Source organism: Thamnophis elegans, chromosome 1 (genome assembly GCF_009769535.1).
Source record: "Thamnophis elegans isolate rThaEle1 chromosome 1, rThaEle1.pri, whole genome shotgun sequence".
NCBI lineage: Eukaryota > Metazoa > Chordata > Lepidosauria > Squamata > Colubridae > Thamnophis > Thamnophis elegans.
The window spans coordinates 139,658,693-139,686,080 of NC_045541.1; the positions used below are offsets into that span (position 1 = coordinate 139,658,693).

A 27,388-nucleotide genomic window follows, 5' to 3' on the forward strand; every position below is an offset into this window, starting at 1 on the left:
TTCTATCTTTAAATGAGATATTCTGATTAAACTCCCAGCTCAGTTCATAAAGTTTTATTCTAATGCAGAGCTGGGCATTTACATCCCCCAGGCTACATCCAGCTCCTTAGCTCTTCCTCTCTGACCCATGAGGTCAATCAGAAATTAGAAATCAAATGTAAATACGTGTACCGCAGAGAGCAGAAGAAGCCAAGTCAGATTCAGCACTGCATAGTAACCATGCAGTTACCTGGCAGCCATCGGAGGGCAAGAAGAAAGTGCTTTTCTACGCCAGCACAGCGCTCACCCTTTGCCTGGAGCAACCTGAGGAGTTGAGGTGAGGGAGTTTGAGGACATCAAATCAAGTTACATTGGTTCAGCCAGTTTCTCGTGGCCCCTTGGGAAAATTAATTGTCCACCCCTGTTAGCATGCATTTCCATTTTACCAATGACAAACTGGCAGGACAAATTCAGTATTGGGAGGTTCTTGTATACCATTAAAATGATGCTTTTTGCATTATGTTTGGGATACTTTGTATGCTCCAAAAGAAGCTTCATAGATTTAATGAAGTGAAAAATGAAAAAATCCGTCCTTTCCTTCAAGATATAAATGGAATTTGTGTTGGTACCAATTCTGCTTATTCGTTTTGGTATTTAAAAGACTTGCTAGTAGTTAAGCAATGCATAACCTTGCCCAGAGCCCTTTCCAAATACAGGGCTATATAATCTGATTTTTTCACTGAGAGTGGTAGCCTTAAATCTGTTTCCTATTTTACCAGGCTTGCTTGGAACGGGTTTTATAGTACAACAGTAGAAATTCATCAGGTTGAATTATTCTGCTTTAGATGAATAGTAAATCCTTGGTAGTTCAATTCTCTATTGCTGATGGTAGTGGGTATCATGGGCAAAGTTCTTTTTCCCTTTAGGCAATGTAAAAGCAAGTTGAAAACTAAAATGAAAGTGTAGCAGGCTGTTCAGCACACCAATGTTATGTATGAATTATTCAAAACAATTGAAGCCATATTCATGTCCCTGTCATACAGTAGATAAAATATAACAGATGCCCTGTTTCTGAATGAAGAATGTTGTAAGCCTAAGGGGGAATTCTCATTGCTGACATGAATGATTTAAACCATGTATGACCAATGTTGCTTACATACTATGTCAAGCTCAACAAGGCAGCCTGTGTCAATATGGGGACCAGAAATAAATGTTGGCAGTAGAGTATTATAAACAGTTATAAATAGGTGCTCTTTTGCCAATTAGATTTCAGATAAATTTGATTGTGGGCTTCCTGGCCACAGATCTCTTTGCCCTTTTTTCTAGTACAAAGGTTGGTGCCCATTGATGCCCACTTGACTATTCCTAGAATATCTGCTCAACCCACCTTTAATGTCTCTGTTTTTGTAAAAGAACTGCCCTGCTATAAATATCCAGCTCCTAGCCTTATCTTGCAAGGAAAATCTAGGTGCCCCAGAGCCATGCTTTAAAGACAAGTGATTGTACGTCTGTAATTTATTTTAAAATCTCCTTATCTAGGTGATACTGTGTCTGGGAAAATGAGGTCATGATGGAAGCAATCTCACTAATTTGCTTTCTAAAAAATTGCAGGGGTAGAAGCTTAGTAAATAGTTAAAAAATATCTTGTTTGCATATATTTGTAGCAGATGTATAAGCTGATATCCACATTGCAAGTTTAAACCAGCGTAACTGGGTCAGATGCCAGAGATTCCTTCAGTGCTCAAGTTTCTTTGGCTGTGAATACAGCTGAACAGATTGAACTGTTTAACTTTGGCAGTATCATTATTATGTGTAACCCAAATTATTTATAGGTGCCAAATGCATTTCTGAATTTGAGTTTAACTTGAATGTAGGTGCTTGATTGGTTTTATGAATTATTTACAAGTCAAAAAGCCCAGATAATATATCATGCCAGCACTTTTCCAAGCAGATGAAATGTTCACAAGTGTGTACTTTCTAGAACGCTCTAAAAAAAACCTTAGTGGGTGAAGCAAACTCCCTGTCCCACGAAATAACGTCTTTGGGAATATTATTTTGGCTTTTCTGTGGTCCTGTTAGTGTTTTATGACAGCCTGAATGAATATTTTCACCAGATTAACTATCAACAGCATGCAAGTTAGTTTTAATTGTACCTTGCAGAAATGGTTTCTCAGGATAATGAATAATTAACCAAAAGTTTCAGTTTGTTCCTCTTTTCAATACGGTGAACAACCACTGTATTTTATTGTGGTTATAAATCTAAAATATACTCAGAAGTTTTAGACGATTCAAAGCAGAGTTTTTTCAATGCGTGGGTATATGAAATTTCTACTGTGACTCCAATAGCATGTGAAAGTTCACCATTGCGCTCGAGTGATGACTTTTTTAAAAAAGAGTTCCCAGGCTTGTTATTGAAGGGGCCAGAGCCTCTGTACAAAATCAGGAAAGACTTGGCATTGCTCAGCATTATTTATTTATTATGTTATTTTCGGATTTCCCTAACCTTGAGCAGAAGGTGCTGCTCTCATCTTACCTGGAAATAAGAAGCTAGTAGCCTATAATATGGAAGAGATTTCTTTTTCTGGAAAATTTAACACTTTTAAATACTCTAAGAGAGATGAAGTGAGGGAAAGTAAGTGAGTGAGTGAGTGAGTGAGTGTGTGTGTGTGTGTGTTCTGGTCCCGCATTGGGAATTAAGCCAGCTGGGTGGCCTTGGGCCGATCACTAATCGCTAGGAAGGAGGCAGTGGCAAAACCTTTCAATTTCTCCCCACCCGCTAACTAATATGGTGACTTTGTTCAGCCTTGAGCCTATCTGTATGGGACATCCACACTTGTACCAGAACAAGTATGGCTCATCAGCGCTACTATCTACCGGATGCTGCTTTAAATTAAAAATGCTCTCTGGCTAGGCTGAATCTAAAAGCCCTTTTACGTTTTAGATCAAGCCACTGAAAGCCACTGCTGCTGTAAGTAAACAGCATTTAGATTTATATCACTCCATAGTGCTTTACAACATTTTCTGAGCAGTTTACAGTCAGCCTATTGGCCCCAACAATCAGGATTCTCATTTTACCAACCACAGAAGGATGAATCAATCATGAACCAGTCAGGATCAATCTCTTGGCTGTGGGCAGAGTTGGCATGCAATAGTGCACTAACCATTGTGCCACCACAACTTCACACCACCACAGACAAACACTGCTTCAATATAAACTATAATCTATTAACATCAGCGGTGCCCAGACACACTGAATGAAAGCACCAATCAGTGCAATATAAGTTATTGTATTCCAAGTGCCCTTCCCTACAAACTTTTAGAATTTTCTCCCATTGTGATTACGTTTGCTACACTTCTACATTTTTAAAATCTGTAAACATTAACTAAAGAAGACAGATATATAATTGTAAACAGCAAAGCTTTAAATGTTAGAATCCATATGCATGCTTTGTTTTAATGTTTGTTATTTCAACCTATTTCAGCAACAGCCTATATAAGCTAATTGCAACAGTTCCACACAGTATTTTTGGAAAATCATTTTTTTCTTGTACGTCAATGAACAATAAATTTCAATATAGTAATGAAGGACAAATCAAAACACAAAACATTTTTAAAAGAGTCCACATTCCAACATAACATTTGTAATTATGTTTACAAAGATATTTACATTTCCCTGCCCCTGGGTCACAATAAACATAATAAACAATAAACATAAACATAATAAACATAAAAACATTCAGTCTTCATTAATTAAAAATTTCTTCTAAACTGTCAAATTGCTGCATACTTCTACAAGCTTAACCAATCTGTACAATTCCAAGGTGTTTCAATCTTGAATAAACATTCATCCATAAAATCTGAATCAACTGGAAACAAACAACTTCCCATTCAACTGTACTTTATTCTAGATGTATTTGGCTTATATATCTGGACTAGTATTTTTTAGCAATGAGGCAGTTATGAGTATTACTTAAAAGCCTTACCCATATCTGCACTTAACGGAATACATGTTTGGATAAAAAAAATAAAACTCTTAATCTCTACATTTTTACAGATGCTAAATTAGTCACAAACATTTTCTCCCTAGCTTTATTGAAGTCTCATTAAACCAACACACTGATCATTTGTCTTCATATCTTTCTTCAGTCTTCAAGCAGCAGCTCCAATTCTTCTATTGGTACCCGTACTCGCAGTTCTTTCTCAGCCATTAGATCGAGGATCTCTTGCAGCTCATCTGGAAAGTATTCCATAGCATCCATATATAATACCTATACAGAGATCAATAAAAAAATTATCAACTCACCTCACTGCTATGATAAGTCAAACCTAGTTTTCACTTAAAGAACAAGTATAAAACAATGATTTATCAAACTTTTTATATATTGTTTTAATTTTTTCTAGAATAAACATTCATATTTAATGGACGGTACATTGACTGGGTCAAGACTTTTTTAAGCCACTTAAAACAATAGTAATATGAATAAATATATATACTTCAAATCTTTCAACTTCAACAATATTGGTCTCTTTCCACAATCCTTTATCATTTTTCCAATAATTCATTTAAATATAAATAACATTTCTTTTTGCCCTATAATTATTATCCCCTGCTAAGTAATTCATTTAATAGCTTTTAAAATTACTCAATATTCCACCATAACTTCAATGTCCTGAGTGTGTAGGGTTGCTAATAATGCCAATTATTAACAATATTTAATCAATCCCGGCAGAGGCGGTTTGCTACCAGTTTGCACCGGTTCAGGTGAACCAGTAGTGGAAATGGCGACTGGGTCGCCAAACCGGTAGGAATAGTAGGATCGTCATGCCCCCGAACTGATTCCCCGGTTGCCGCTGCATGTTTTTTTTTGACATTTTTAATGTTCTGCGCATGTGCAGACCTGTTTAAAGGCAACTGTGCACACGTGGGGAGCACCGAACCAGCAGTAACACCAGCAGAAACCTACCCCTGAATCCCGGGAATATATTTCCCGAGAGCCGAGGTGGCGCAGTGGTTAAATGCAGCACTGCAGGCTATTTCAGCTGACTGCAGTTCTGCAGTTCGGCTGTTCAAATCTCACCAGCTCAGGGTTGACTCAGCCTTCCATCCTTCCGAGGTGGGTAAAATGAGGACCCGGATTGTTGTTGGGGGCAATATGCTGACTCTGTAAACCGCTTAGAGAGGGCTGAAAGCCCTATGAAGCGGTATATAAGTCTAACTGCTATTTCGAACTCCCCATAATTTTTATTCCTTGCTATTTTAAATTCACAATATACTTTAACACATTATTAATGTTATTAATACAATGGTTTTTCAAACTTGTATGCTCCCTGACTCAACAATTCTGGGTGGTCACCACGAAGACCTTAAAATCAACGAAACATAAAAATGGTAGGGGTTTTTTTTGGGGGGGGAAGGGGGAATTGTATTATTATTACAAAGTAAGGAAACCTACTTTTGCCCAGGGACAGTTTTGAAGCGCTCTGTAAAATATGCCTTTACTTTTTGCCTTATCTCCCATAGAAACCTGCAAAGGGAAGAGAAAAGAAGCTGCACTTTAAAAGAGCAATTGTTTAGAAAAGCTATGAGTTACAGTATATATATTTTAGTTTAGAGATTAAAAAAGAAGAAGAAATGAACAAACGTAACAAGTTGTGATCAACAAAAGGGAAGTGAAACTTTTCAAAATGCTCCCTGCAGATGGTCCAGAAAAAGGGCAAGGAAACAATTTGTTTGCTAAGGCTCATTCATATTGTAATGAGTTGCTCTTAACAACCTTCTCTGGCCTGATAGCAGTTGTGATAAGGAATGCAATTTGACTTCCTCACCTTCCAAATGGGTGCAGCAGGAAATAATCCCACAATAACAGGAACCAGACTGAGCTTTTATGGTGTCCCCATAACCAGGATTTTAAGTGTGGATTAGGAAACCTCTGGTAGAAAGTAAAATACCCATAACCACCTTTAAAATTGCCCTAATCCACTCCCCAAAAGACAGATCTAAATTCTCATTTTGAGAATCTGAAGGTTCTAAGAGGATGGGATGGTTTGTCCTACCCTAACTTAAAACAATTTAAGGCTGAAATCAGGCCACAAATACCTACATTTGGGGAAGTAAAGAAAAAAAAAATCAGAGTGAAAGGCCAGGTCCTCATTTTTACACTTAAATTTAAACCTAATACTGCACAGTTGGAATTGTGATTTGGGCAGCACAATTTTGGACTACTGAGAAAGGCTACCCATCCCTGTCCTATCAACCAATTACTGGAATTGTAATTGGTAAAGGAAGAATGTACAAATCTCACTATTGTACAAGTACATAAATAAAATGACAGTCTAATATTTGCTTTCAGAGATGAAGAAGCAAATGTTCTTTTTTTATTTTACAATTAATTGCTTCCTGTCAATCTGTTCCTAGGTCTAGGAATAATATGGGAAATTAATGGAAAATTATAGGTTCACTTAAAGTTAAAGATTTTCCCTGCCCAATCATTTCTGACTCTCATCTGTTTCTAGGCTGAAGAAGCCAGCATTGTCCAAAGACATTTTCCATGATCACGTAGTCAGCATGACTACAGGCCAAGGCACACAGAATGCTGTTACCTTCCCACCAAGTGGTACCTATTTATCTACTTGTATTTGCATGCTTTCAAACTGCTGGCTTGAAAGAAGCTGGGGAGAGGACAGGAACTCACTCCATCCCCCAGCACAAGCTTAGTGTCCCTTACCTTACTTTAACAAAGACAAGACAAAATATCAAAGCAAATATATTTAATACATAAACAACTTTCTAGTGATTCTGCTATCCATATACTTCCACTGCACCCATAGGCATAAAACCAGTTGTAAAATGTACCGTTCTAAAAGCTTTTAATCAGTAATATATTCAGAGGTTACCTACAGGATTACACAACGTAAGGCAAATGTTGATGCACTCACCATGAAGCATATATACAACCTCCAGAGCAATGGGCAATGAGCACCATTTTCAGTCTGAATTGCATGTTCAAATAAAGCTTTGATTCGATTTGTTAACCCAATTTCAGGAATGGTTGCATACATATCTCCTGTCGGCTCCCTGGAGAAAAGCAAAAACTGAATGGTCACAAGAGGATCAAGAGTCTTCATCAGCATATAGGAAACACTGGGCAACATGATTCTATGTGACTAAGGTTCTCCTGGGGGCTCCAAGATGAACTGCATAGGATATCTCGCTTTATATTTAACATTTATTTTTCGTGTTCATACTTTCATTTTGTATGTATAACAACTTTATTTTGGCAATGACTGCAGTGGGGAAAAAGCTAGTCATCAGCTCATAAGAGGAAGAAAGACAACTAAACAACAAAGGTAAGAACAGAACTGCTGACTGGACCAGTTAAGATAAACTGTGCTAATTGGATATGCTAGAGCCAACGTATGCCATCCTTTGCTTGCCCATTGTTCATCTCCCTGAGGTGCCACTGCATTGGATTCAAGTGGAGCATATTCAACACAACTGACCATCCCAAGGCTAGGTGAACGGGTGGGTTCTGCTTAAATCCAAGGATGGCAGTGGAGGCAAAACTTTTCCAGAATTTGTCTTGGCAGAAACTGGGAACAACTAAGTTCCTTAGTTTCAGTCATCCTACCTGAAACAACTGGCTGACAGAGTGCAGTTGTTTCAGGTTCAAAACAAAACACCTTTTCTATTTCATAGCTCTTCTCCAACTGACCTGACCATCATTATAGAGATGACATTACCTCTGGACCATTTCAATTAGTTTTTTCCTCATTTGCTCCAGCTGGATTGCAAACAGCCAAGGCTCCAGCGATTGTGTAGTTCTTGTAACAGCATCAAAAAACCGTCGGGCTTTGCTAACATTGTGGGACTTGCTTTGGATCTGGATGTATGAGCTCCAAAAAGACTGGTTGCTGGGATATCTCTTTAAAACCTCCAACAGTACTTCACGAAGAGGACTCAAAGGATACACACTGATTTTTATGTGGAACCTGAGTAAGCTTACATGCATGAGGGAGAGGGCTTCAAGAGGCGTCGTGAAATGTTGACCACTAGGCCTTTCCCCAGGATCCTTGTCTTTCAGCTTTTGAGAAACCTGACAGAATACTGACATTGCAGAGTCAATTCCAAGAGTTAAATATTGGAAAAGAGTGTAACAACCAACCAAACCAATCAGATGGCTGGAACCATTAACATGTTCTTGATCAGAAGTGAGATTTTCAGTTAAACAATCTTGAAGTAGGTGCTCATACATTTTTCGAGCTTTCAGAACATTCACCGATGATACTTGTCCATGATAAGGAACGTAATGTCCCCTTTCAGCCAGCTTGGTCAATATGTACGTTGCACGTGATTCTACAGCTCCTTCTAGATTTACTAGTAATTCTGCTTCCAGTTTAGCATAAAGAAGGCTAAGATGACAAAATTGGGGGTTTTGAATTCCACTAATTCCAGCCATCCCCAAAGATGTATCAAAAACTTTTCTAGCATCTTCTATATTGCCAAGTAGCCACTCCAGGTAAGCATACAGTTGCCAAAGGGAAACATTATTTCTGTTGTCAGGTGCCTTAAGAAGATTTTTAGCTAATTTTTTGCTTTTCTTGCCTTGCAATTTTAGTTTCTTTTTCTTTCCCATTTTCAAATACTGAGCAACCTACAAAGTCAACAAAATCAAATTAAGAAATAGCTTTAAAATGTAATGTACTTTGCATACAACATAATGAATTTATTTATATGCATTCCAGCTAGGTCCACCAATCAACAGCAATTTATCTTTGCTATCTATATATACTTTTTGTTTTCATAAATGTTCTATACCAGGAGTCCCCAACCTGTGGGCTGCAGCCTACTACTAGGTCGCGTCCTATTCGCAACTGGCCCATGTGAGTGGTGGGCCGGCGCATACTAGCACAGTCCCATGTGTGTGGCGAGCACCAAGTACTGGTACTCACAGCCCAGCTCACATGAGTGACGTCCCAATGGCTTCTCTCTTGCAGGAGTGGATCTGTGTGTGCATGCCAGCCTACCACTTACATGTCCCAGTTCTCTTTCCCCCCTACCAGCTGGGCCGCCAAGCCGCCTTCACCTGATGTTCCAAAACCGGAGGAATGACAGCAGAGGCTGAATGGGCGGAGTGCACCCTGCTCAGCTTTGCTGTCTCACCAAGGCTACTTGTGCAGGACACCCCATCCACTTTTGGAGTGTCAGGCAGCCTTGGTGAATCTGAAGAAGCACGAGACTGTGCCCCAAAGGCTTCTCTTCTCCACACCAAAAGCTTTTGCAAACAGACAAAAGGTTTTGGGGGAGCAATTTTGCACTGCTTCAGACCTTCCTTGCCTTTGCAAAATGTGTTTGCACGGATAAGTCTGAGTGGATCAGCTGCGCTCCAAAGGCTTCTCTGCTCTCTTCTGTGTACACCAGCTGCTCATGCGGCCTACTTTCCCTCCTCCCACCCAGCCAGGCCACCAAGCCACAAAGGTTGGGAACCACAACCTTTTCTACACAACCTTTGCATTCATCATTAGTCTAAACCCGCATCCAGAACATCCCAGTCACAACCCACCTTAGTATGCGCTATGTCACAGACTGAAATGTTGAATATTAAGTTATATTGGATATCCTTTTCTATCCAGAACTGTCAACTTTAGAAACAGATTTGTGGATATAATGTATATATTTGATCAACTATCTGTATAAGATAAGAGAAAGAACATTACCTTAGCAATTTCATATTGAAGCCAAAAAATGCATAGGTTAGATCTGTCTTTGCCTGAAAATAAGGGCAGCATCATATGGAAAAGATTCTGAATAAATTGCTCTCCTTCCTTAGAGTGAGTCACATGCTTCTCTCCTTGGACCATTGAGTCCATATGACCAATGTTACTGACTCCAAAAAGAGGCATATCCAGAGAAGTCAGAATTCCTTGGTTGTTACACCCATTGCCAAATGAGTTATTTTCATCCATCGCGATATAGAAAGAAGAAGGCGAAAGTCTACAGCTGCATGGAACTCCTAAGAATTGCAAAAATGAGGAGAATAGTTGAAACTGAAGTTCAGGACTGGAAAGTCTTATCAATGATGGTCCAAGGTCATCAAATAAGACCTATGAAATAATAAAAGGACTGTTATTGTAAGGAATATATTTTAAACATAAACCGGCCTGAACCTAACATTTATCAGAAGAAATCAGAAACAAATTGGCACACAATAACAAAATCAGCACTAAATACACAATCCTTCCAAAATCTGGATGTATGCTGATCAGCCAAAAACACACGAGCAAGGCACTTATAGAAAGAATGGAGCAGATACATTGTATTTTTCACTTTGAAATATGGGAGCTGATAACACCACGTTTTCCATGAAAGGCATGTGTTTTTGAAGATTTGCCCAGCCCACATCTTCCTAGAAGCAGTTGTAAGTAGTCATTCAGTGTCAGCTTCCATCTTTGTCTCAGGTGTGTCCACCAGCACCATAAAAAAAGCTTCTCTTAAAATAAACGTGGGCCATATTGCATCATACCAACCTGCCTCTCTGGATCTTCACAATCTTCTAACGGCGGTTTCTTGTTTTTTTCTGGACGCCAGGGCAACCAGTGTCTTGCTTCCCGGGAACGTTCAATATGAAGCCAGTTTTGCCATTTTGGTAGAGATCTATCCTTTATTTCTTCTTCATCCTCTGCATCTTCCTCATCTTCGTCTATTTAAAAATCGCATTCGTGAATTTTTCAAAATTGCAGCTGGATATGTAAGTTCTAAAAAGTTTATTACAAATTTTAAAAACTCGTTGTAAGATGGCCACGACTGCTCATAATAACTGAGAAGGATCAGGGTGCATGCAAGTTCAATCTTCAACATCCTTGTTCTTGAAACTTCCATAGAATGACCACCTTTTAGAGACATGATGCCAAAGGGACAATGAGCATGATAAGGCCAGGGCAAACAGGTTTACCTAATTAAGAAGAGTATTCTTAGAGGAGAATAAAGTTTTGAATTACTTCATGCTTTAAAAAAAAAAGACAAGAAAAAGCAAAAATATTTCTACAGATTTTTTTAAATAAAGGGAAGTAATTCAGGATTATTTTTTTAAGTGCTGTTTGCTCTAATGCAGGGTTGTCAAATTCAATTTCATTGAGGGCCGCCTCAGGGTTGTGTTTGACCTTGGGGGCCCAGGGAGCGTGGCCAGAGTGGGCATGGTCAGTTTGTCACTCGTGTCAGGGGCACCTGTGGTGGTCTGGGCAGGGCTGGGGAGATTCTCCTGCAGTCCTCTGCCAGTGAAAACAGAGCATGGGCCCCTCCCAAGCTCTGTTTTCACTGGCAGAAAACATTACAGGCCAGTCCACTGTTTCCAGGGCAGCCCCACAGGCCAGATCTAAACACCCCATGGGTCAGATCCAGCCTGCGGACCTCGAGTTTGACATCCTTGCTCTAGTATTTAGGCACCAGACTAGAAACCAGGAGACTGTGAGTTCCAGTCTCGACTGAGGCACAAAACCAGTTCTCTCACTTGGCCCTAGGAAGCAGGCAATAGCAAAGCTCTTCTGAAATCTTGCCAACAAAATTGCAGTAATTTGTCCAGGCAGTTGCCAGGAGTCAACACTGATTTGAAGGAACAAAAAAAAATCAATATCATAGTAAAACAAATGCTCACTGTTCATAATCAGTGAGAACTTTGTCCTTCACCAAATAAATGATAAAAAACAAAGGAACTTAGTCCTCCAACTAACTACATGTTCATATACCTGTCATTTACAAGCTGAATAAATGTCATTGCTAAAAGTGTTTAATTGTGCCAGAACTTTTATGTTCACTTTTATAACCTAAGGCCTTCCGCCTTTTCAAAGCAATTTACATAATTCAAGCCTCACTAAAATCAGAAGGACACTGAAAAACAAACAAATGTGGGCAACACTTCTGTTTTTGAAATCATCCTTTGGGACTGAAAAAAATTATTTTTTCTTAGATTCAACAAGATGATTGCAGATGACTATTTTCCAGCTTAGCCTAACTTAACTAGTGCCTACAGAAATATTGATGTACAACTCCCATTCTTCTTCAGTAAGCCAGACAGTGTCTATACTAGCTGATGTAAAATGGGATTTCTAATTCCATAAATCCAGAAAGCAAAGAACTTGAGAACACTGTTCTAACTTGCGGACATAATGAATCATACTAGCATGACCGAGGCAGTGCAGACATTTCATAAATTATCTATTTCTTTTGGGCAAACCAGAAACAATAGAAGAGTGTGACTTTATCATGTGCCTTGGCTCCTCAGATCTGAAATGCAAAGTAATTACCAGGTGGGTTGATGAGCACCCAGCCTCCCTTCTCTTGTTGATGCATCCAGGCCTTCCAACCTTTAGCTCCTTTTTCTCCAACTCGAGGCTCTCCACTGTCCCAAAAGGGTTCAAAGAATTCCCTCTGGAATTGGGGGTGGAAAATGAATAAATACAGGAAATTACAATCGCAATATTTTAAAGACTCCAAAATTCATTAATCGCTTTAAAATGTCCTTATAATATCTCCCATTAAATATTCCATTGAATGGTTGGGATTTTTAATATAAAGTTTTAGAACAAGTTATTTAAAAAGTTAGGGAAAATATCTTCCAAAGATGACTAATGGTGCCATACATGTTCTTATTACTTCTTTTTTTAAAAAAAAACCTTTTCTTCAAAATTGCCCGAGCCATATGTACACACTATAGCCTTAAACAATTGACTAATTGCACAAAAACTGGAAGAGTGCTAAAGTAATATTTATTTGATTAATATCTACACATATTATATTTTTCTTTCCTCATAAATGCAGCCTGCTTTTTTGTTTTTGTTACCCAAGCCCAAGTCCAAAGTCATTCAACTTGCTATCATGCCTAAGGTAAGAGTCAGTCTTCTGCTTTCTAGTCTAGTGCCTTAACCTCTGAATTAATTTGGTTCTCAGCTATTTTTAATAATCTAAATATAAATAAAAGTACAGGTCACACAAACAATAGAATAATAAAGGTAGGAAACAAACAAACAAACAAACATAAAAATAATATAAATACATCTAAATGAATATATACCTTCTCTAACTTAATGACCACTACTTATCCTGGAATCAAATTATTAGTCAGTTTGGCCAACGCTGGATTAATGGAAAGGAAGAATGACAGTATAGCACTGTTCTTTAAAGAATTTGATGGTCTAAGACCAGGATATTTTAAAGACTGATGACTTCTCTATCAGTCTTTTCTAATTTAGGTGCCCTCTAGATTTGAACATACAGAATTCCCCAGCCAGCATGCATTTCATCTCAGTTGTTGGCAGAGAGAAAAACGATGAAGGCTCTTTATTTTGAAGGAAGTATAATACTGGAAGTAAAAGTAAAAAACAAATACAATTTGTTTTTTGACACAAAGCAGTTTTTAACCCAAGCTGAGGGGGTGAGGGGGGATTAGAAAAGGACAATGCTAAAGAAAAAGTAGGTTTTTAAGATTATTCAAATATCAATTTTAAAGTGCAAATGAAAATTCTAGTTGTGAGACTGCCTAAAATCATCCAGTACACCCAGATGAACCATAAAAAGTGAATACATAACTAGAGCAATGGGCCATGTATTCCAAAATTACTCCTGTGTTTTTCATTCACAGTGCAATCTTGAGAAGGGAACCAGAATTTGGAAGCACTCATATTTTGAATTAAAGCAATCAAATGTGCCTTTATGTCTGCACTGGGATGCCTGATAAAATTTATCCTACAGATTTATAGGATTAAACCAACCACTGATCCTGGAATGTTTTAATAAATGAACAGCTTGCCATTTCTGGATGTAAAGATAAATCATGGTGTGGCCAAAAAGAAAAAGAATCAGATGCTTCTAACCCTCATCCTCTGTGGATGGCAAGCCCGAGCCTTGTCATATAACAGTAAAAACTGCTTAGTTGCTCAACAAACCAAGCTAATGAGTTTATGGCTAAGAGAAGATATATACTTGGGACACCTCAGCTCATCATTACTACTTATACTCTTTGCATAAAAGAAACATTCTGTTCCAAGGCATAAATAGAAATTTGCATTAAGCAGTTTTATGTGCTCTGGTATTCTGATTAGAAGCCAGTTTAAGGTTTGAATCAATTCCTGATTGAAAAATGATTTTAGAATTGCTTAACTTGTATAATCTTCAATCACCCTTTACCTCAAGCAATAAAAACCAATAAAGAAACCAAAGGATTAATACAGTTAAAGTCATACATCCTTGTGACATTTCTTGTTTGGCCTTTATTTCATTGTTCTAAGTTGGTGCTGACAATCTGCCAACCACTAATATATTTGAAATTCAGCCTTGTTGGCATTTAAACTATAAACAACTATAAAGCAATTTTGAAATGCATAAAAAATAATTGCAAAACAGCATTCACTTATTAAGCTATTTATTGCTAAGCAAAGCCTCTATTCTCCAAGCTGGTGAGAGGCAGATTCTCATTCTTTCTCACATCCTTGAGCTATAGGGCACAACCCATTTGCAAGGTGCAAGTCCATTTGGTTTAGGATGATCAGGGTGCAGAAATACTCACTGAGCAATGCTATTCATGATCGTACAGTCCGTGGCACACAACCTAAAGTATTTTTAAGATTAACATGTTTTCTAATTCAAGGAGCAAATCAGAGTTAATATCTCCCTTAAGGGCATTCAGCAAGATCAGTAGTTTACTACAGAAAGCAGGTATTCTGTCTGTCTGTCTGTCTCTCTCTCTCTCTCTCACTCACACACACACACACACTTGTGGACAAAACAATAGAACAAAGCAATAGCATGACTTCTGGGTATTAGAAATCATCAGCTGAGTTCATACATTTGTCAGATTATTCGCTTGTTTTAAGTATGTTAGTTGGGGAAAGAGAAACTGGAAAGAATGAGAGAGGCTAGTTTTTACCTGTCCTCTTGTTGGCAAGTCCTTGACATTATCTGGTTTAAAAAAGGTAAAGTCAAGCATGGCTTGGAACAAGGACACAGCTTTTTCTGAATGCCCAGCCTGCCTAAGGAAATGGCACTGCTGAAGAAAAATGGCTTGGGAGAAAAAGAAACAACATTTCATGTAACAGCAGTTCAAATACAGATGACAATTTCTTTCTTTCTTTTTTTTTGTTATTTATGACCGCATCTCTATTAGCAAGTCCCAGAGTTTGAATTACAGCAACCACATTAAAAAAAAAAGAAGACATATAACCCCTTAAGTAATACTTTTTAAAAGAAATCAATGTTGCCAACCAAGATTAATCATTGTTTTCTTTCAGTTCAGTCAGTTAAATGCTCCAAGGTTTTGCAAAACTCCAAACAGAAGTAACATTTTTGAGAACAGAGGTCAAATTCATGAATGCAACCAGGAATATTTTGGAATACAGTAGGTGTGTAGCCAATTGCACATTAGGCATATTTTCTACTTCTTTTTTAAAAAAATATTGTCACTTATTTGAAAACATAAAAAAAAACTTTTGTCTGTTATGTTAGAAATTAAGAAGAAAAATGGCTGAAATAAACTTAGTAACAGACGAATATCAGGCGATTTTTGTCACTCATTCAAAGTTGTAGCAGCTCCTCATGGGTCCCAAAGATAGAAGTTGTTTCAGCCAGATGACACAATGAGTGGGACTGCACTCATGGCCATGTGCATACAAGGCAACTGTCAAGTCATGGAGTTATTGAGACCGTGAGCCTTGTCTTCTGACAATAAAGCCAGGTAGACACATTTGGATCAACTCAGAGTGACCCTACCTAAACCACTTCCTGAAGCATCCAACTTCCACTGTGTTCCTTTCTGACAGGTTGTCACTCTGTCGGGCAATAAAAGGAATAACCACTAAGTGGCAGAAGCCTTCAGTGTAACTTTCTTCCTCATCTCCTGTTCAAAGACTCTCATTTAAAGTCTGATATATCTTTTTAAACAAGATTTTTTTAAAAAACAACAACATGTAAGATTATAAATGACTGACAAATCCTCGATATTCTTAATCAGTAAATGAGAACGTCAGGGGAGAGCTACTCCTCATTAGAGGCACAATTTAAAAAGGAGCCCTCATTAAGTCTGGCACCCAATAGTATTTTTTCTTTCCCATCTGGGAATGTCTACCAACTTTAATACTCTGTCAAAATTAATTTACTCCAGTTCTGGCAAATATTGTTCAGATTGAACCCAATGTGGTTCTCCAAAAGAAATAAAATTCACAGAAGAAAGGATTCAATTGGGTACCTGAAAGTATTTTTAAATACTGCTGCTAACCTAACAACAAGCTCATCTTTCAACTATGTTCACTGATATCAAAAATAGCCAGCCCAGCTTCCCTGATGTGAGGCCTCCAGGAGCTATTACACCATAACTCTTGTCAACTCCAGCTAATACAGCACCGGGAATACGGAGGGTGATTGGAACTGTAGTCCAACACTCTAGTCCAAGGTCAACAAACTCCAACAGAGGGGCCCCTGGCTTCTAGTGGGTTTATGCTTTAAATATATAATAAGCCCAACCTTCCCCAACATAGCATCTTCCATATACGAAGAATGAATTCCCACAACTACTAACCAGCTTGGCAAATAGCGATGCTGTGAAGAGATTTGAGTCTTACAGTCCAACTGCCAGACTGGAAGGCTAGAACAAAGGAAGAGTCTGCAGGATTCAGGGGAACAACTCTTCCAGCTGAACAGGCAGGCTTATTTAAGGATTTCCGCCAAGGCAAGATCATAATTAGTGATCCCACAATACAGCAGAGAAATGTCATGTATTAAAGTCTCTCTAAAGAAATTACCTGAGATCTGTGTGGAAAAAGCAACTGCAGCGGACTTTTAGATCAAAAGGACCATTTGACTATGATTCAAAACATTTTTTTTATTTATGTTTTTCACATTTTCTCCCACTACCCTTCATATTGGAAAATATGTTTTTGATTGAGTCCTGAGTTTCGTAAGTAAAGTTTCTGTCAGCTGTAGAAATATCTACAAAAACCTGGATTTATAAAAGGGTCACAAATCAAGCAAAAAAGAAGAGAGGAAATTGGACCCCCAAAGCAGCCAATGAGAACCAACCATGATCTATGCAAACCAAAACCTGAGATTAGATCTATTCTTCGGGTTCATCTTCATGCCTCATAAGTAAACACAAGTCCCCAAAGACCCAAACATGTCATGACAGGAGAGAGGATTGGTCTTGTAAAAGGCCGAAGAAGCTCAGATGCCCTCTTACCTAGCATGGCTTCCTCTGTGCCTGGCAGTGCAGGATGGGATACCATACTGCCATCATTCACAGCTGATAATGTGCTCAGGCATTTTCCGTAGCAGCCATGTGTTTTGGAGACAGTAAAGGTACTGAACTGACTCTGGCAGAATAAGAGATATTTCTGCCACAGGGCTGGGTTGTTTGGGTGCAAGAAAATCAACTTTTGCCATTCCTTCACCACAGCAGATGGCTCCCAGAACTCTAGGCAAAGTTTTAGCCGTGCTAGTTTCAGGTCCACTTCATTTGGGTTGTTTTCTATTGCTCTTTCCAAAATAGCCAGTTTCTTCTCCAGTATTAACTTGGATGATTTCTTTCTCTTTTCCCGTTCTCCCTCACTGATGGCATAACAACTAGGATGTCTCATGAGCTCATCCTTAAAAATAAAAGCAACAACAAAAAAGAATATAAGACATTTTAAATAAAATGGAAATAGAACTGTGTGTCCTTTAGAAAAACCCACAGCCAATCCAACAATTAAATTTGAATTGGGTACTGGAGGAAGTGAAATCAACAGCCAAGGCACGTGCACAGGCCTGCTTAATCTCCTCCTTCCAATTCAATTCTGGTTCTCTTAGTTACATTCCAAGAGACCATTTGACTTTTAAAGAAATATATCAGCAATAGAGTGGTCAATGCCTGGAATGCGTTACCTGACTCAGTGGTTTCTTCCCCAAACCCCCACAACTTTAACCTCAGACTGTCCACTGTTGACCTCACCCCATTCCTAAGAGGTCTGTAAGGGGGGTGCATAAGCGCACCAACGTGCCTTCCGTCTCTGTCCTAACAACCCCATTTATTTGTATCCATTTCATGTATTCATAATCTAGTATGTACCTATATCTATTATCGTATACACGCTTGACAAAACAAACAGACAGACAGACAAACACATAAATATCTGGAGCTTATTAATTTTACATTAAAGTTTCTTCATACAGGGAGTCCTTGGGTTACAATGACAATTGGGTGTGGGATTACTGTCACTAAGCGATGGGGTTCTTAAACATGTCATGTGACCGCATCGCTTAGCAACAACAACCCTGGCAATCCCAGTTGCTATTATAATCCCAAGACAAATGAGCTGTTAAGTAGGAAGCAGTGGGAGTCTCAGGTAAGGAGCACAGAATTGTTGCAAAGTGTTTCAGGGAGGTGGGAGAGTCCCAATTGCAGGAGTAAGCACAGGAAAGCCAGGGGACAGATAGCCTGGTCTGTGGTGACATGAGTGCAGGCTGAGGGTGGACAGTATGGAAACTGTGAGTGCAGAATGGCTGGGAGGTCTTATCAGAATGACTTACAACCTTCCCAGCCACCTCTCCATTGACTTTGCTTGTGGAAAACTGGCAGGGAAGATTGCAAACTGTGGGACATTGCAATTCTCATAAGTGAAAACCGGCTGCCAAGTATCTGAATCACAATCATGTCATTATGGGGATACAGTGATGAATGAAATTTTGAAGAACACTGATTCAGCAGCACCATCACAACTTTGAACAGTTACTGAAGGAGTGATTGGTAAGTGATGACTACTTGTATCTATGGAGATTCTCAGTCATCCAGGTCATGGTTGTCCCAAAGGTGCTTTTTCAAGAGGCAACTTGAAAAACCTGCTTGTTTTCCTTTGGAGACATTTCTCTTCTCATCCAAGAAACTTCTTCAGCTCTGACTGGATCGACTGGATTCTCCGCTTCCAATCCTTCCATCTCCCACCATCCAGTCAGAGCTGAAGAAGCTTCTTGGATGAGAAGAGAAACGTCTCCAAAGGAAAACAAGCAGGTTTTCAAGTTGCCTCTTGAAAAAGCACCTTTGGGACTATTTGTATCCTCTTTTTTTCACAGAAGATAAGAGTGGCAAAGCAGTGCAGGAAGTGGTAGAAAATTGCACTGACAACATACTAAGCACCTACCAATTTCTGAGGCCCGGTCTTCTAAAAAATAGAAGGGAAATCTGCAGAATTAGGGGGAAAGGGGCTTTTAACTCAAGTAGGCAGAGAATATTCCAAAATCCAATCTGCACCTCTAAAATAATCACCTTTTGTCATAACTTTACATTAGATCGATACCTTATTTTTCAGAGTATAAGGCGCACCTTTTCCCTCCCAAAATGAGGATGAAAATTTGGTTGTGTCTTATACACCAAATGTAGCCCACCCAGCCCCACCAAAGGCCAAAAATGCGAGGCATGGAGGCAGCAATGGTCTGTGACAACCCCTGCAGCCTGGAACAGCTGATTGGAGGTATTCCGGCAGTCCGATCCACCTGCCAATTCACTGTGCTGAATCAGGCTGCAATAAGTACTGAAGCTGACCTGGCTGGTCAGAGTTTGCAGCAGCAATCACATTCAGAAAGCACACACAAGTAACTGATTCAGCAGGATTCAAAATAATAATATATAATACATTAACAAAAGCAGGTTTTTCAAGGTAGCAGTAAACACAAGCAAAACACAAGCAGTTTCACTTTCAATTCTTGGCTAAGCCAGGCTCCTTCCTGTTTCCTTGTTGCTCACACAGCAAATTTCAGAGTCCAAATAGCCCTCATTGGCTGACTTAGTTGCTATGCCTATTCATTGGCTGACCTTGTTACCATGAGTCAGTTGAATACCATGGATGCTGGAAGGCAGAGGTAGAATTGTTTTTCTTATTTTCTAATGTGCGTCTTATACTCTGGAGCATCTAATACTCCGAAAAATATGGTAGATAGAATAGATAGAATTCTTTATTGGGCAAGTGTGATTGGACACACAAAGAATTTGTCTTTGGTGCATATGCTCTCAGTGTACATAAAAGAAAAGATACAACCTTAATTGTTAGTACAGACATGCCTACCTGAAAAGAAACCAAATCCATCCATGCTTTGACATCTCTGGGATTCTCTCTGACTTTGCAGTTATATTCTTCCACCTTTGCCATTAGAAGGGAGTCTACATTTTGGGGGTTCTCTTGAGGGTCTTGCTTATTTAGTAAGCCATGTTCAGCAGAGGGCCCTTTTCCTTGTAGCCAGAGCGTGGTCTGCAGATCATAAACCCCAAGAGGGTTTACCCAGCTTGTAGAAGGAGCCTCTGCTGGATCTGGTTGCAAAATTGGTATCCAGGAGGCTGAGCCAGATGAGGAGTCCTGATTTTTACCACTGACATGAATGCCTGCTTCGTTCAAGAGTTTCTGACCAACTTTTGTGAAGTAGCGTTCTGGTCGCTTATAGGAAGATGATTTTTCTACTGCTGAGCTCTCCCAAATAATATGTTGCTCCTTAGGTTGAAGGCCAAGGCAGAAGTTGCTTCGTCTCCTATACCTTTAAAAGCAATAATTAAAACAGACTATTCCCAAGGCAGTGGAGGGAGAAAAGTCTTTCTCAGACCCTAATCACTGTAACTTTTAAGATTTTGTTCTGGAATATTTTCCCCCACAAACTCTCTGAACCTTCCCAGAGACTACTGACCCTTAGGACATTAGACATTCACCATAACCAAACCATGAAGTAGGAAAGCAACTGCTACACATTCTGCACTGCTCCTCAAATGGCAAACATCAGCAGGACTGCCACCTCAGAAACCAAAATCTCAGGGTTAATCGTTAGTAGGCAGCTTTTGATTTTTGTAATTATCTAGGATCCCTTGTTAAAATGAATTTATCGATTATTTCAATTTATGCCTTGCCTTTTCTACTTAGAAGCAGGAAATCACTTATTTTTACCTTTAAAAAGAAGTAAGTTTGTTATGTATGGAAAGCACCAAAAGCACAAGGCAATGTATATGAGCTGTTTTTAATGTAGTGCAGAATAATGGCATATTTTCAAACTCCAAAATTATTTTTAAAATGTTACAAATGGATACCATATCTATAAACTGAACAACCTCTTGTCAGGTGCAAGACAAGACTCTGAGATTTAAATGAGCTCAATCCTATGTTTGCTTTTATCTAATGGGCTGAATTTTGCCAAACTAAAGTTACAACTTTTTAATCTACTGGAGGATGAGGATATATCTGAGAGATTCTGGGGGATGACTACTCTGAACCTCTTACTCCCTCCAGATCAGGATTGCACAGTCTCTTAATTTAGGCTTCTTTTTAGAAAAACTCTTGTGTTGCCAAACTTTCCCCCACTGCTCCTACAGATGCACATTCCATCACACTGCCAGGTTGGTTGCCGGGTCACAAACTGGAAGTCTGATGACCAATTTTTTCAGGGCAATTTTCTTGTCCACTGTTCACCTTTCCACTATTAAAAAGCAGGAATCCTACTCTGCTGCACATTAGGTGAGGGAGGGAAAACAGGACAAGGCTGGGTGAGAAAGTTGCCAAATGCTGCTGAACAATCAACAACAGAGGATTCCCAGATGCAAACACTGAACTCTCTCCGATGTGAGACTTAGGCAAGTCAACTGTGTTGCTAGAATGGCCAGGTGCAAATCCATTCGACTGTTGGCTCTGCAGAGTCGGAACTTATTAAATTAGGACTCAGGTGGTGATTAGTAAATGAACTCACTGGGCAGAATTATGGCACTAAAAAGCAAATGTCTTTTCCTGTGACAACAGGCTTCAAAACATTTTTACGACCTATTATAAATGTGGAAAGATTCTCAGGGGATCCTGTTATGTGCAAGACGAGTTGCCTATTAAAAGAAAAGATGTACATTTTTTAAAAATAAAGGACAATCTTTTTTTAAAACATCCGCACGCTCATCAGCTTAGCTTTGATTTTTAATTCTGCAGTCAGTTAAATATCAATACCAAACAGGACAAGGAACCTAAAGATATTACAGTCAAGTACTATTGTGACTACACAGCAAACTCCCAAATCCTAACTTCCCCTCTCACTTCCAGATCATGGAGCTGCTTCGTTTCACAAAATTGAGTAGGGCCCACGGGCTGTTTGTTCTCACATCTAGCCAAAATGAGGGAGGGAGGGACTAAAGGAAGAGAATATCGCTCAGCCTTTTACAAATTGCATAAAAGAAGATGCCCCAAGTTCTTCCTGAACCGGAGATTATTAGTATTCTGAAGTTATATTTTACTCTCAATAATATTATCTAAACTGTTACTGCTCCCAGATTGATTACCTTGCAATGTTGCCTCGATATAACGATTTATATTGCCAATTTGCAGGGTCTGGCTTCTTATCTGTTCTGAATCCTTCTGTTGTCAAGCCCTGAATGTCATCAAGCCAAGTAGAAGAATAGGGCACATTTGTGGTTTTTTCTTCTAAGCTGCAAATATAAATTTTAAAATGAAGGAAGTGGAAAATAAGTACAGGTAGTCCTTGGCTTACAACATTTGTTTAATGACCATTCAAAATTACAATGGCACTGAAAGAAGTGGCATGACTAGTTTTCACACTTACAACTCTTGAAGCATCCCTTAGGATCACATGATCAAAATTCAACCGCTTGGCAACTTGCATGTATTTATGATGAATGCAGTCTCCCAGGGTCATGTGATCACATGTTGCCATCTTCTGACAAAGCAACAGTCAATGGGAAACTAGATTCACTTAATAATCATGCTATCAATTTAACAACTGCAGTGATTCACTTAACCCCCATTGCAAGAAAGATTGTAAAATGAGGCAAAGCTCACTTAACATCTGATTAGTCTAGCAACAGAAATTTGGGGGTCAATTGTGGTCGTAAGTCAAGGATTACCTCTAGTACAAATCAAATCAAATCTAAAACAAAAATGTAAGCAATATATTTTAAACCAACTAAAATTTAGGCTTCCTCTTATCCCTTAATATGTATGAAAAAGGGAAAGAAAAGCCAAATACTGAATGAAGTGAAAATTTACCATGTCATCAGTAGGATTTATCAGTATCTGCTGAGAAAAAATCCACATCAGTTTCAATGGAGTGTGCCTCAACTTAATAGAGGTAGGATCCTGAATCAATTCATTCAATATGTAAAGTATTTTCTTTACTATTACATTATTTCCTCTTTTAGAATTAGCTGGATTTGCATTGAGGTGCTGCAAACATAATTACTTTTCCTCTGCTATTATTTAAAACAGTATTGGGGCTTAGCATTTTCAGGCGCCCTGTGTTTTATTTATGAGTTATTATATTTCTAAAGCCATAAGTATATATTATTTTTGTGGGGGAAGCATCTAACTGCAGAAGGACAGTTCTGATATTTTATTAATAATCAGTTATTAACAAGAGCTAAGAAATACAAGAGACAATTCAATATAGTATTACAAAAGGATCACAAAGCTTAAAGACAAAAATATTAACATGAGATATTACCTTGATATCTACAATTATTTAACGTGAATAAAATGACTGATGGAAAGCTAGTATTGGTTTTCTTTTGAAATCATTCCCAATATTGTGCCGAAAGCTGTTTCAAAATATTAATAGTACATTTACAGAAAAAGGATTTGAAAAGAAAGGCAGGTTAAAGATCATCCAAATTACTGAACTTCTAAAATGAGTGCTAAATTAATACATTAAAAAGTTCAAAATTATCTATTGAGAAACTTTCTCTGCTCCAGCTCATATTAATCTGAATAGTTTGCAAGGGAATTTAAGACATGCTAATAGACATTTGTACATATTTCTGGTTAGCAAAAGAAGATAAAATTGTTTCTTAAAATTCCAACCTGGAATTCAGATTTTGAAGGCGATAAATGCCAGGTTCTAATATTTAGTTCTATTGCTTGTGACAATGACGAATTTCTGCCCAATATGAATAACCATAAAAAATGTGAATAACCCAAAATTATTATTCACAGAATATAACTTAGTATTATAATAGTGCTTCATTCCAAAGCCTGAATGAATGATTAATTAACATTAGTCAAATTACAGCTTCTCAAAAATTTACAGCCAATTACTCATTGATTTCAGTAGTACAGAGACTGGCTGCCAGTTATTCTAAACATTAATAATACAGCATACACTTAATTTAAATGGCTATCATTACAGCTTGATCTTGACAGTCTAGTCAGTTTCTAATAATGCATTATGTCTATTTGTTATTCATATCACAATGGCAATAAGAAATAAGGCGTAAAATAACCCCAAGTTCCACATTTTGAACAGAGGACAGACATTGCTAGCATCTCCAAATATTGAAAAGAGTGTACTGACCCCATTTAAATCTGCATTCTTTCTTTCCCATTCAAGTAATTCCAAACTCCAACAGGACTTGTATCTCCACATAAAAGTTATTATAGATTAGGGAGGCTACCTTGACTGTTGAGTTCACTATCTGGCTTCAAGCCAGCTACTCTCTCTCAGTCTATTTTACTTTACAAAGCTGTTATTTTGGTGACAAAAAGCGCAATACATTGCCCCTAAGTGTAATGCCTTGAATTCCCAGATGAAAGACTTGGTATACATCTAATAACAAAACAAACTGCCTTTTACTTTGACTCCATTACAATCCCTGTTCATCTACCTGCCCATCAATCCAACAAACCACTACTTTTTTCCATTTATTTTCTTCTCAGAGAGACACTTCTAATATGATGACCATACAAATTACACTGCAGTCGACTTGTGTCTTTTTGTCCCTAAAAGAAAGGATAGGAGACATCCTAATTTTTAATGCATCCTTAGTTGTTAATTCTCATTGATTTGAAGCACAATCCTGTACACATTTATTTGGAAATAAGTTGCACCAAACTCAAAATAGCAAAAATATGTATGAATTATTCTCAAATCTGAACTACCTTTGTCACTAATCCTATTCACAAAAAGGAAGAAATGATTGGATCTACGAGAAATGCAAGTTCAGAAATGAAATGTACTTACGTACTTTAATTCTGTTCCTCTTTTTTCATTATTTCTATCATCTCTCCCATCCTCAGATTCAGACCCACTGGTGCTCCATGCTTTTCTTCTTTTCTTTTTCTTTTTCTTGTGATCTTGTTGCTTTTTCTTTTTCTTTCTTTTTTTAGGTGACACTTGAAAACTTTTGTTGGTTTCATTTTCTCCAGGGAGTTCAAAACTGGTGGCTGTATTGCTTATAAAACAGATAAAATCACATTTTATGGCGCAGATTATACAGCATACTTTAAAGTTCAGTTTTTCCAAACACAGAACAAGTTAAATATGAACATTTAGGCTGCATTTATAAAGTTCACAGCTAGTTTACATGTCATATTTTTCTTACAAAGCGATAAAATCATGTATTTGCCTGTCTTTGACAAACAGGTATGTTCTAGTTTGAGAGACCTGAAATCCAATTATCCCAACCACTAATCTTCTAAAATGTCTCATCTCTGGAACAAAGATACAAAGATTTTGTATCCAAAAAATGAAATTAAGAGTTAATTTTAAGAGTAAAAAACATTAATCTGAGCAGCATACTGTTCCATCTTCACAAAGAATTAGAATTTATCTTATTTAAAGGAAGGAGAAAATTTTAAACAATAGTCTTTGTGATTTAGTGTGCATAAATACAGAATGCTATAGCAATTATATAAGCATGGGCATCCTCAGGCTCCTGCCACTTTCATCAACTGTCACAATCCTACTTTTCTCAGACTGACCCACATGATGTGCAACCCTCCCCTCCCCCACAGATGATATTAGTCTGAGTCTCTCGAGAGTGGACGGCATACAAATCCTAATAAACGTAAACGTATTAATATATAAGAAACCAAACCAAACTGAAATATAAAGCTTCCCCTACTTTTCTGTTTTAAAAGTACATTATGAACAACAAAGCTAAAGATCTTATACTACCTTTGGAGAGGAGAAGCACTGTGGGTAATTTCTAAAACATTTTGGTGCAATCTCAGTGCATCTTCATTGCAGAAGCTTTGATTTGTCAGCCAGTTTAAATCTAAAGATTGAGAAGACAGACAGTAAATAAATATACAATAAAACTGTCATTTGGAGGTTTTTTTAGTTATGGGTGGTCTTTTAAATTTTCCTTTGCCTCTTAAATGCTAATTTGTTTCAGCACAGATTAGTGAGGCTACAATTTACCAAAGGCAGGCAGCAACTCTAAATATGTTTTTCAGCCTGCGATAAGATGATATTCACTCATGTCCATTCATGAATCCGGCTATTGGAGCTTTTGTATCTGACAGCCAAAAGAGAAATAAAGAAGCCCAAAGTCTGTGGAGAAAAAGTGATGCTGCTCTGCACAGTACTGCTTCTTGCTTATGACATGCATCTTCCTGCAAATCCCTTACAGTCTCAATGTTAGTATGCTTGCCTTGTATTACATGAGATCTGGCTGCAAGAGCGACTAGGATATCTTCCTGCTTAGTCACCAGGGATTTCTTAAGGGAACTTGTAGGATGTCCTCTATGACTTATGAACAGGAACCCTGTCCTTCCGGGCTCCTTCATGCAGCTGGGATAGGGAGATGGTTTCCCGAATCTGTAAGCTGTTATTGCCTCACTGTGAGAGGAAATGCAGCCAGCAATCTTCAAGGAAGCAGCAGTGCACCCATTTCTCAAAAAGCCCCCTCTGGATCCAAAAGTATGTGGAAATTGGGCATCTGGATTTTTTAGAATTCTCACCGTGTGACTCTTTTATAAGGGCAACCACGAAGACTGTGGAATATAAAGTGCGTGTTGCATGTTTTCTGTTCAGCCAGATCCCTTCTGTCACCTTAACAGGGAAAGAGTGGTGTATCTCATTGCACATATGTTGTGCAATGACAATAACAATAACAACAACAATATAGTATCTGTATATCTGTCCATTTAGAGTCAGCTTTGTTAACAGATCCAGTTAATTGTAACTTTCAATACGTCAATATGCTTTACTGCCAATGAATAGTTTCAGAACTTTTTTTGCACACACCAAGGATTTGTCAGGCAGAGGGCTCCAGAAGCGTTGGGACTACACCTCCCAGAAATCGTCCCGAGCGTGGCTCAGCGGGGAGGAATTCTGGGAGTTGTATTTCCATCTACTCGGAAGACCTGCTTTGGAAAACGCTGCGTCTCTGCAACGGGCATCTGTAGAAACAAGCGTCCGGAAGGAAAACCAAAACATGGTTTAAACGAAGAAGGGCTTTTTTGCCCGTTTGTTACTGAGGGACTTAAATAAGAGCAACGTCATTACCTCTGTTCGAGCCTTCGTTTGCTTGTACGTCCTCGGCATTAGCAGCATCGGCAAAAGCAGGAAAAAGAGCCATCACAGCAGGCCGCGAAAAACCTCCAGAACTATTACTTCCACTGCCGCCTCCAGCAATAGGGCAAGGAAGGC

At 38.5% G+C, this 27,388-nt stretch overlaps 1 protein-coding gene across 1 annotated transcript; it reads right to left on the minus strand.

The window, feature by feature from the left end:
- Positions 1-3,399: 3,399 nt before the first annotated feature.
- On the minus strand, positions 3,400-27,388 carry NRDE2 (NRDE-2, necessary for RNA interference, domain containing). The gene is made up of 14 exons (XM_032232893.1): positions 27,245-27,388; positions 25,910-26,009; positions 24,978-25,184; positions 22,284-22,430; positions 20,053-20,515; positions 17,196-17,601; positions 14,895-15,028; positions 12,277-12,400; positions 10,504-10,676; positions 9,694-10,080; positions 7,720-8,630; positions 6,916-7,054; positions 5,433-5,504; positions 3,400-4,247 (listed from the first exon to the last, which is right to left on the minus strand). Exons 1-14 carry the CDS (start codon positions 27,315-27,317, stop codon positions 4,122-4,124), a joined length of 3,462 nt encoding a protein of 1,153 aa, XP_032088784.1. The 5' UTR covers positions 27,318-27,388; the 3' UTR covers positions 3,400-4,121.